General features: G+C 57.9%; 1 protein-coding gene across 2 annotated transcripts; it reads right to left on the bottom strand.

Moving 5' to 3' along the window:
• Positions 1-829: 829 nt before the first annotated feature.
• Positions 830-10254, bottom strand: PML (promyelocytic leukemia). Of its 2 annotated transcripts, XM_026068355.1 has the most exons (9): positions 9685-10254; positions 8544-9127; positions 8271-8396; positions 8143-8195; positions 7824-7904; positions 7253-7478; positions 6404-6456; positions 1894-2029; positions 830-1726 (listed from the first exon to the last, which is right to left on the bottom strand). In XM_026068355.1, the coding sequence occupies exons 1-9, from the start codon at positions 10227-10229 to the stop codon at positions 1152-1154; spliced, it is 2379 nt and encodes a 792-aa protein (XP_025924140.1). In that variant the 5' UTR covers positions 10230-10254; the 3' UTR covers positions 830-1151. The 2 variants fall into 2 exon arrangements, with proteins under 2 accessions (XP_025924140.1, XP_025924142.1); XM_026068357.1 differs by lacking the exon at positions 8271-8396.
• Positions 10255-11129: the final 875 nt, after the last annotated feature.

Here is an 11129-nt window from a genome sequence, read left to right as displayed (position 1 = left end):
CCATGTCACTGTCCGGCCTCATGACTTGCTACAGTTATTCCTCCCCCTGTGCCCTGTCCCCTCTCTGCCCCCTTTAGCAGACCAGATGCCCTGGTGATGGCTGCAGCTGGGCAGATTTTGGCAAGCCCTCAGGCAGGATATGCATGTGATAGAGGCCATGGCTCCCTGGGGGAAAGGACGGGGGGGGGGGGGGTGTTGTATGGCCATGCTTGTGTGTGTGTATGGATGCACACGGACTTGGCAACATGGGGAAAGCAGTGTGGCAGCTTGTGCAGAGGTCTCTTTGCACGTGTGTGCATTCGTGAGAGTAGCCGTGTGCGCACACAAGTGTGCATGCATGAATGTGCGTGCATGCGCAGGTGAGTGAGTGAACACACATTTATGCACTAATGCGTCTGCGTAGGTACGAGCATGTGCAAATGCGCACCCAGCTGTACAAAGGAGACACCTGGTGGTGTGTCTCCTGCATTGCCCTGTCCATGTCCCACTCGGGCACCCTGGGCCTGCCCCTCCAGCACAGGGACAGGAGGCCTTGTCCCCAGAGGACATGGGGGCAGAGGATGTGTTGCCCCAGGACTGGGACGTGGCAACCTGCCCAAAGAGGGTGACACAGCTAGAAATGTCTGCCTGCCACCACAGGCCAGATTTGGGCTGCAAAGGTTTGCAAAATCAAGGTACCTCCTGCTGCCTGGCTGCGACAGGGCTGAGACTTGGTTTCTTTCCAAAATGGTTGCATTGCATCTGGTACAAATAGCACTTAGAGAACATCTTCCCTGTGCCCTTGCTGGGAGATGGAGGCGTAGATACACTGCTCTGCTGTGCTGCATAATTTATTTTATAAAGGTGTTAATTCAGTGGGGTTGTTTGTTCCCCTTAGAGTTGACCTGGAGCCCTGATCCCTCTTATGCCCCATGCCAGGAATAGAAGGGTTCAGGAACTTGTAGGGAACAGTGAACCCTGGTTAATGCATAGGATGCCGGAAACTGCAGTGCAGGGGATGCTCTGTGCAGAAGCTAGGTGTGCTCGGCTCCTTGGTGGCTCTTCAGGAAGCCAGAGTGAGCATCCGTGACGGGGTTAGCTTGAGACCTGGCCAGCCCACACCACAGTGCAACAGCTCTGGTGCTGTAGCCCCACTGGGGCCCTCCTGCTGCCTATGCCTGCTCCAGCTCCCAGAGGATGAGGTTGCGCCTGGCCAGGATCTTGGCAGCTCTTTTGGTGAGGAGCTTTTCCTGCATCAGAGTCCGCAAGATCGTGTAACTCTGCAGGTTGCAGTGTGTGAGCACAGGCCCTGGACTGGGGCAGGCAAACAGCTCCAGGGCTTCACCCAGACCCTGCAGTGCCTTCACTGTCGCCAGGGCGCTGCCTTCATTCAGCTGCTGCTGAAGGTGTTTTCTCAGCAGGCTCTTCAGCTTGTAGGAAGGTGCCTTGGGAAACTTCTCTTTGATCATGGGCAACATGTCCAAGTAACCACCCACAGTGTGGCAGAAGTCTACTTTCCTGGCTGTGGCATCCAGGGCTTTAAAGAGAGTGGGCAGCTCCGGTGCCCAGAAGTTATAGACGACCAGGATGGGCCTGGGGACAGAGTGGAGGTACCAGAGGAGCTGCTCCATTGCAGTCTCCAGGGGGACGCCCTGAGAGAGCAGTGTGAGCACTGACTCGGGCGTCTGGATCAGTGTCTTGAAGGCGTGATCTCCATTGGCTGCTGCTATCTGCGTGATCTGCTGAGCTGCGGAGGGGAAAGTGCAGGGCAGGCGTAAGGGCCGGGAAAGCGAGAGGACTGAGCCCCAGCCTGCCAGGGCACTGGGATGCCCCCTGAGCCAGCCTGTCCCTCTCTGCCGGCAGCTGCCCTCTGCTCTCCCCCCAACCCCCTGAAGGGCAGAGTAACCCGCTCACTTTTCTGGTCGACCTTCAAGTCGAAGAACACCAAGGTGCTCAGCCCTGGCCCGTGGCCCCAGGGGCTGCCAGAGCCAGGGCTGTGGTGCGCAGTGCTGCTCCCTGAGTGCAGGGGGCTGAAGGGCTTGCTGAAGACCTGCAAGAGAACAGAGAAGGGGAACGAGTCCCAGCTGCTGACCTGAAGTCACCTGCTTTGGACCTGGCTGGGGAGGCATGAGCTGTAGCTTTGGGTGCAACGCAAGCCTGGAGGTTTTAAGCAAGGACGCACTTGTGTGATGCCACAAAACCCACCATGTCCCTGCACCACCAGGGAAAGCCTGGGCCCACATCATGTCTCAGCAGTAGATTGGCTCATGGTGAGTCCCAGGAAGAGCCCAGAGCCTGGGCTGAACTCCTGGCATGGACGGGGCCAAGTGAGCAAGAGCAGAGCCCCCAGCATGGCTCTTCCTAACCGAGCGGTGGGAGTGAGACAGCTGGCATAGCAGATGGTGCCCAGGTCCTGGGACCTGCTGTCCTGTTCTGCATTCCTCCATATGGACACAACCTCAAGCCCAAATAGGGGACGTAAATGTGGCTGAGCAGCCATGGTATTAGATGCTAATGAGCTTAAACAGGAAAAGGAGGATGAACTGGGCAAGGGGAAGTTTGATGTCTCTCTGGGCTCAGCAGACAACCTGTGCTTGTCCTTGCACAGCATTTCCCAAGGGGAGTAAGTAAACCCAGCCACCTGGTTGCAGAGGGTAAACTGAGGCACGGAATAGGGATGTGCCCTGCTGGGCCCTGCTAACAAGCCCTGGACAGAGCAGGAAAGAGCCTCCCATGTTCCTGCAACCAAGGCCCTTGGTAGAGCACCCCTCCCTTGCCAGGCTTCAAACAGCCCCTGCAGCCTCGGCAGGGGCAGTCATCAACAGTGAGTATTTGCTGATAGGAAAAGCAGGCCAGTGTATTCAAGAGGCTCTGACCTTGTCTTTCTGCCCCTTCCCTCAGGGACAACCCTGCACAGCCAGGATGAGAGGGGAGTTCAACACTGCTGCTCATGGCTTGGCTGCGGTTTCTCATCCCGAAATAGCACTGACCACCCTGCAGCAATGGGATATGCATCTCCCTGCACTCCACGCACTGACTCTCTGCACCTTCACCAAAGCAATTCCTTACATGTCCTCCCACCTGGAGTTGGAAAATGCTGAAAAGGAGACCAGGAGTGCTGGAAATGTGGCCAGACAAGTGTTTGCAAGCACATGAGCAGAATCGAGTGATTTCTTACCCCTCCCCAGCCAAAGGGAGCTGAGTGATTGGAGCTGCCTTTAATGCCAGGTAAAACAAGGGGCGATGTTTTAAGGCATGGGTTCATCTTGCTGGAAAGGGATAGGGGCAGGATGGTGACAGTGACCGGGTGGTGGCAGCTCCCCATGTCCCTGCAACCTGGCTGTGCTCCTCTGGCTGTGCCTTTAACGACGCTGTTGCCCAGAGCCTTGAAAAGGGGCAGTAAGGGAGTTAGATGAACCAAACTTGGCAAAGTAATGTGATCGCAGATGCTCTTGTTACCCAAAATAGCAACTAGCCAAATTGAATTTATGTGCAAGAAGGCTTTATTGAAGGGTGAGACAGAGGAAAAACACGCAGGATTTGTCGGGGGTGGGGGGAACCATGCATTCGGTTCAGACACACGCGCTTGTACCAGCGGAGGCAGTCCTGGATGACTGGCCAGCAGGTCCTTGCAGAGCCAGGGCCCAGGGAGCAGGCCATGCACTCGCAGCTTCAGTTCGGTGTGTGTAGCAAGACAATCCCAAAGTGATCCCACAAAGTTTCCCCCAGTATCGAGATCTTGTCCTCTTATAAGATATGAGTCTCTAGGCAGGTCCTCGGCCTCTACCCCCTGGACAGTGCCACGCGATGCCCAGGCTGCACCCAGGTGCCTTATCCCATTGCTCAGCTTTGTGGTTTTTTTCTTGCTCTGCTGCTACTCTTTCCCCACCTTGCCATGCTTAAACCTGGTGTGTGGTGGCTTGGTTTTTTTGGTTTTTATTTTTTTCCCAGCTCTCAAGGTTGTACTTCAGTGATCAGCACCTGACCATCAGTGAGTTGCTTATAGCCCTGGGATCTCTGTTTTTGCCTCTGCTCGTATTTTCAGCACCTTTGCTACTATCCCATGCTTAAACTCCATATCGTAACAAAAGACACCCGGTTCACACAGCAGTGTGAACACGCAACAAGCTGGTAACAGCCCTACCAGACCCCAGCCCTAAGCCCTTTTGAAGTCAGCACAGGGCTCGTGGCCTGGCACCAGCAGTGGCCATACAGGGCCAATGGCAAGCGGGGAGAGTGGTTTTAGTCTTGCTGCTCTCTTTCCCTGCTATTGATGAACCAGGACAGTGAGGAAAAACAGCGTAGAAAAATGAATAAGGAAGACAGCAGTGGGTTGGGATTTATTCTGGAAATAGCTTTATTGAAGAGTAATAAGAGCTTCTGCACTATTAGTTCATACAAAAAAGGCTGTTAACTCCTCATTCAGCCAGTGCCACAAAAACAGTCCCCCTTAATCCCAAACCAGCCACACTTGCTTTGGTTTCCAGACAGATCTCCTGCTAATGCTGGTGGTAATGAAATTGCAGTAGAGATCCTGTGTTCTCACGGAGGGCCACTTTGTCCACATGCCCAACAAATGGTTTGCAAGACGAGCAGCCAAAATCTAGCCCTGTGTGCTCTGAAGGAGAGGCTCTGCCTTTTTAACATGGCTACGGCAAGGATGAAACCTGTGTGCCTTGGTGGCTTGGTACTGTAGAGGGACTCCAATGATTTGGGTGGCTCTGGAGAGAGCCTGAGTTTGGTTCATCTAACAACCTTTGCCTGGGCCATTAAGTTGCAACACACTTCTTTGGCAACACTATTAAATCTCATCTCATCACAGGGAGCTCTGAGGTGGAGGAGTGTCACTCTGGGAAGTCTCGAATGGATGTTGCTTGCTCTGGTGGTTCCCAGGAGTTTCTCAGCCTATTTCAGCAGTGGGACTGATGAATTCTGCTCTGCCTCCAAGCATGAGTGCTACATTCAACTCAAACTTGATTTTTATCCACAGATTGATTTTTAGCTGAGAATAACCTTCTCAGTGAGGCTTAGCTAGCTGTCCTTACCACATCCCAGCCTTCACAAGGAAATCTGCTGTGATAATTTGCATTTGAGTGGGGTGCTGAAGGGACTTTGGCCTGAGTCTCTCTTAGGAAAAGAAGAGTAAATAGCAATGGGTGTTAGCTGAGCAATCCTCCCTGCAGCAGTGTGAGGGCTGCAATTATCTGAGCACAGCCTGAAGCTTAAAGAGAAAAGAAGTGGTATCCTCTGTCCTCATACATTGCTCTTCCCCTGCCTGTGTCTAAGTCCTGCACAATGGTCCTTGGAAATGAAGTGCCAGGGGCATGCTGGTGGGTGATCAGATGAACTACTTGCCCTGCTGGGCTCATCCTCATTCGACCATGAGGCAGAGCCTCTGGCCTGGATGAGATTTTTCTCTGTCAAGTCTATAGGTGGGCTTAAGGAGCTGTACGTTCACTCACAGGAAGCTATAGACTGACTCAAAAGGATCGTCTTGGGATATCATTTGCCTTGTGCTACCTGCGTGTGATCCCACCTTGGTGCAAATCAGAGGGGGGTTTGCTGCATTTGAAAGAAGGGAGCAGAGCCCTGGCTGCTCCAGAAGGGACTTCCTGATACCAGGAGAGCCTAGACCACGGTGAAGGTGGGCTCCCGATTTATCCAGGAAAGACTAGATTTGAGATGGCTTGGCCCATCAGGCTGAATGTTTCTCTGGGCTACTGTCCTGGTTTTGGGGCAGTTACCCTGACCACTCTGGCTTGCCCTTGGCTAGCGGTGAGCTGAGCACAGTGCTCCCACCCACCTCCATCTTTACAACAGAGCTCAGAAGGCTCTTTATAAGAGAAGCCAAAGTTTGACACCCTCATTTTCCAGCTGGGGAAACTGAGGCACACCTAGGGGAGCTATGGAGTCAAAAAGGAGCAGCCAAGATCCCTCCCAAGCATCCAGGACCCCCTTCGTGCGTTGTGCAGTGAGCTCTGTTCACTAGAGCAAACGAAGGGGAAGAGGAAGCCACGAGCAAGTCTGGCTGATCTGAGGATGGGAAGAGGCTGGGATCTGGGCCTGGTTTAAGGAAACAAAAGACCCTCCAGTGAGGGAGCATGTGCAGGGTGTGGAAGATGCTACTTCTCTTCCCTGCTGCTACAAGCCAGTTTGGTATCTGCCCGCACACAGGAGCGGGGAAGCGGAGATCGCGCCGGGCGGGGGGTATCTACAGCAAGGCAGGAAAATGGGGCACCTCTTTGGCCACCCTCCTCCTGAAGAAGCAAGGGGAGAAGGAAGACTCAAAGTCTGGTGGCAGCAGGGCAGGCCGTGGCTGGCCTCGGCAAAGGCCAGCTGCAGTCTTCTGCCACCTGTGTCACGGGGCTGGGGGATCGTGGTCCCGTCCTGCTCAGCAAGGAGGGAGGTCTGGTGTTACACTCACCACCGTGTCTTCCTCGCTGTCCTCCGAGCTGCATATGATGATGCTGGTAACTTCTGTGGAAGGAATGAGATGGGGTTGAGGCTTTCTGGGCCTGGGAGGGGAGACTCTGATTTTGGAGGGGGAGAGGCTTGCAGCTGGCTAAGCAGAGTCCCTCTGGTGTTATGATGGGATGGGAGGACTGGTCTTATTTCCTCCTGACTTGTCCAGCTTTTCTGCGGTTAGAGGGCAAAATCTTCCACAAGGAGCTCAAACCTACCCAGCCACAGCTACACAGTCTGCTTGCAGACCCTGCCCACCCTGAGGGCTTTTCCCTACCTCCCCATTCCCGGAGCGGAGTGGGAGCCCTCTCCTGACCTGTTTAAAACCCATGTGGATGTTTCTCCTGCCTCCTCTTCTCAGAGACCCGGCTCTTCCCTGCTGATGGGGCAGCGTATGGCTGAGCTGCAGGATGCTGCAGGTACGCAAACTCCCCGTGGGGCTGGGTGTGCTCAGTGCCAGTCACTAAGTATTGCAGCGATCGCTATTTGCTCTGGACAAATCCAGAGCTCCTAGTTGCTGGAGGTGAAGTATCTCTGCACACCTGCCCTGCTTTTATACTCTTGCCCAGGTAAGCTTTTGGCTACATGGGGGACGGGGCAAAGGGCTGGATGGAGCATCTGCGTTCACCTGGAGCATCTGCACCCTTGCTCTTGCCTTCATGACCGGGGAAGCTGTTTCCACCCTTCAGGCCCAGAGGGGCTTGGCCAAGGCCACCGAGTGCATGGGGGGTCCCAGGGGCTGGGGAAGACGGGGAGCTGTTCTGGAGGGAGAGATGGGGTAACGCGGAGGGCCACGTCCCACTGTCCTCACCTGCGTCATCAGCATGGCTCCTGGAGGCCTTGGTGGTGGGGATGCTGCTGCAGTTTTGGCTTGGCGTGGAAGTGCTGGGCCCATCCCTGCCGTCCCACTGGTTTAAAATGGAATTGCTGGGGGCCGGCCCGTTGTCACACTCCAGCTTCAGCAGCTTGGGCGAGCTCTGGCTGCCCCTTTCCACGTGGCGCAGCCTCCGCTTGGGCTGTGCGGCGGTGGGGGAAGCCTGGCGAGGGAGAGCGCGGGGGTAAGGGCTGGGGTGGGCCGGGACGCCGTGTCACCCACGGTGCGTGCCTGAGCAGGGGGGACGCAAAGTGCCCCTGATTCAGGCATCTGGGAAATGAGCCCCCACGCAGGAGGGGCTGCAAAGCTTGGCGATATTGTCCCTCATTTTCCCACCTCTTTGGCAGGTGGCTGTTTTCGCACTGTGTCCCCGTGGTGCGGGGTGGCCCAGCACGTACCTGCGCCTCCTGGGCTATGGGGGCTCAGGAGGGGCTGGCATCCCGCAGCGGGCACCGCGAGGACGCTACCCCGGCGGGCTGGGGGACAGCCCTGCAGGAGTGGTCCTTACCGTGCTCGCCTGCACCTCCCCGAGGCTGATCGTGAAGGTGGGCACGATCCCTTGGCTCGCGAGCTGGCCTGGCTCCTCTTGCTGGGGAGAGAGCACAGAGCAGCGGTTAGAGTGAGGCTTCAGGCCACCGGCTACAAAATAGGCAGAAAGGTCCTCAGGGTTTTTTGTGTCGACTAAGGAACTGATGGGATGGGGAAGGGGAAGGCTGGCCCCTTGGGGAAGGCTTGCAAAGGTCAGAGGAAGGGGGAGATCTGCGACTCAGCTGACGCGGGAGCTCCCTCCCGTGATAGCACACTGGGAAGAAATACAGGCATCTCACCAAGTCGTTCTCAAGGGCCACCTCAACCACAGGGACAGCCTGGGAAGCAGCACCTGCAACAGAGAGGAGGGTGAAGCACAGCTGGAAAGGGAGCTCTGATCCAGGGTTGGAGCCTCCAGAGCACCCACCCGGCCCTGCCGGCAGCTGAGCTGGGAAACACATGCCAAAAGGTTGCAACAAGGAAGGGGCAGCTCTGTTCTCCTTCCCACTCCCTGGCCCTTCAGTTTGGGATGGCTTAAGGGGTTTAGGAGCACCTGGGAACACAAAGTTGAACAAGCAGCATTACTGCAGGCTGCCAGATCAGTGGGAGATGAGGAAAGGGCTCTGACCACGTTGCCTCCCTGCAGGGGCGGAAGAGCAGCGAGCGGGCCGGGCTCGGTCCGGACGCAGCCTCCCCTCACCTGTCTGCCCGGTCACTCGCTCCRCCAGCGCCTGGAGCCTGCCTTTGCACTCGGCAAAGTCCCCGGCGGCCTGCACTCGGCCCCCGGCCGCTGTGGGCTGCAGCCTCTGCAGCTCCTCCAGGGAGTCCTTGATGAAGGGCTGCATGTCCATCACCTCCTGSTCYGTGGCATAGAGGCTCATCTTCTCCACCAGCCGCTCGCCGGCCTCCATGCGCCGCAGCACGCCCTCCACGCGCCGCAGCTCCCTTGCCAGCTCCCGGCGGCCCTGCTCCTGCCGCGTCTCCACCAGCCCCAGCAGCTCCTCTTCCTCCTGCCGGATCAGCCGCACCAGCTGCTCCACGTGCTGCTGGATCTGCTCCCGAGTCTCGCTGCTCACCTGCTCCAGGCGGGCCACCTCGTCCTGCAGGGCCTTGTAGGCATCTTCGAAGCCGCTTTTCCTCTGCTTCAGCTCCAGGCTCATGGTGCTCAGCTCCTCCTGCCTCCGCTGGATCTCGGTCCGGATGTCGCAGTAGAACTGGGAGTGTTTGCTGTCCAGCAGCGCGCAGGAACAGCACAGGGGCTTCTCACACCTCTTGCAGTAGATGCTGTGAGGAAATAGAGCTCTGTTCAAGGCCAGTGCATGGTCCCCCCCTTCCCTTCACAGGGCCTTTGAGGGAGCAAAAAAGCAGTTCTGCTGCACTGGGCACAATCCTCCCCATGAGGCACTAGGGGAGGGTCAGCCTCATTCTATAGAGAGGGGAAACTGAGGCACGAGTCAGGGAATGATGTGCCCCAGGCCGTTAGCGGCAGGCATGGGGACAATGCTGGGTGTTAGCCTGATTGTTTAACCCAGTAATTCCTAAAGTTTTGTTCATCTCCTTCTTCCCAGGGACCCCCATCGCCCCTGATCTCCTGCCCAGGCCTCGCAGAGTTTGCTGTGGACCCTCTCCAAAGGTAGGCTGCTTAATCCCTTCAGCTCTGGCCAGGAGATGGCAGAGTTGGTCCTGCAGAAATCAGCTTGCGTTGGGCAGGGCTGCTGCAGAGCAGAGACCTGGAAATACCCATGCTTCGCCAACCCAACCCCCTGCTCCCTTCCCTCCTCCACCCTGAGGTCCTCTGGCAAAGCAGCCCCCCGAGCAGGTGGCAAAGGTGCCACTCTGACCTGGTGATGTGGCCCTGGTCAGTGTGGCCAGGACTGGAGCAAAAGAGGCTGCAGGATTTCCTCGTGCCTTCCAGGAACTGGTGGGCTGTTTCTGCCCTCAGGTCCTCCACCTTCCTGGCCTCATGGCTCCTCTTCTTGAAGAACCACTGGTGGGCCTCGAAGCAGGTGAGGCAGAGAAACTCCTCGCACTCGGAGCACCAGACTGCCGCCGCCTCCTTCCGGCACCGGCTGCAGCTCAAGCCGCCGCTGCTGCTGATCTTCTTGTAGATGCTCAGCCTGGCCTGCAGGCTGGTGAACAGCAGGTTGTCCCGGTCGGGGATGCCGCTGGCCTGCGGGATGGCGGTCCGGCACACGGGGCACTGGCCGATGGGCTTGTTTTCGCTGAGGCAGCCGAGGCACAAGGTGTGGAGGCAGGTGAGGAGCTTGAGGTTGGGTGACTCCTGCTGGCAGCCCTCGCAGAGAACGAACCGGAATTCCTCCTCTGGCGCCTGCGGGCAGGACGGAGGGGGACAAAGGGACACTCCCGCCTGCTGGCTCGTTTCCATGTGGGCAGCAGCTCCGTGTCCGTCCCTTCCTAAGAGGAAGGAGCAGTAAGAGGTCCTGTTAGTGTGTGAGACCTGGGGAGGAACAGGCGGTCCTGGGGGCTGGCTGAGCAGGGGGGACCTCCTGCGTCCCACTGCCCTATCCAGGTGGCTCCAAGCCTGGCTCTGCAGCCGGGGCTGCAAATGGCACCTTGCTGGGGGGCAACCGAATTTAGCTGCCCCACTCCAGGGAAGGGGGAACAGAGCCACAACGCAGGTGACCGGCTGGTCCCCATCCTTTGTGCAAACAGAGCCGGGGGGGCTCTGTGGTCACCCCCCCCACCACCACCACGTGCGTCTCTGTGCCATGACAAGGCTAGCAGCCGGGGGGATGGATGGCAGCACCCTGGCAGGGTGGGAGGCGCCGGGAGCCGCCGCTGCGCAGCTTGCTGCGGGCACCTCCGGGGAGATTCTCTGCTGTCTAGGAGGGTTGTGCTCCCCCCGCCGCCTCGCTCTGCGCAGGGCGGGGGGGGGGGGCGCGGCTCGCCGCCTGCCAGCCCGCCGCCGCCCCCCCTAAACCTGCCCCCCCCTCCCCCAGGTCTCTCCCCTTCTGCATTTCAAAGTTAGGGGAGGGAGAAGCCTGCAAGCGACTTTTGTTTCCTTCTGCTGATGTCGTCTCTTCCGGCTCCTGGAGGGGGAGGGAGCCGGGTGGGGGTCCCGTGGGGAAGCCCCCAACTCCGGGCTGGCCCGGGGATCACGCGAAAACTTCTGCGCCCCTCCGCAGGGAGTGAGCGGCGGGATGCTAGCACCAGCCCTCCCCCGTGGCATCGGGCTCCCCGAGGGTCCCCGCAGCCCTCGCGAGCCCCCGCCGGCACAGCAGCGCAGGCCTGAGACCCCCGAATCGAGCAGGGCACCCACCCCCTC

The sequence above is a fragment of the Apteryx rowi genome, unplaced genomic scaffold, assembly GCF_003343035.1.
Source record: "Apteryx rowi isolate R43461 unplaced genomic scaffold, aptRow1 scaffold_27, whole genome shotgun sequence".
Taxonomy (NCBI): domain Eukaryota; kingdom Metazoa; phylum Chordata; class Aves; order Apterygiformes; family Apterygidae; genus Apteryx; species Apteryx rowi.
This window is presented reverse-complemented; position numbering and strand designations above follow the sequence as displayed.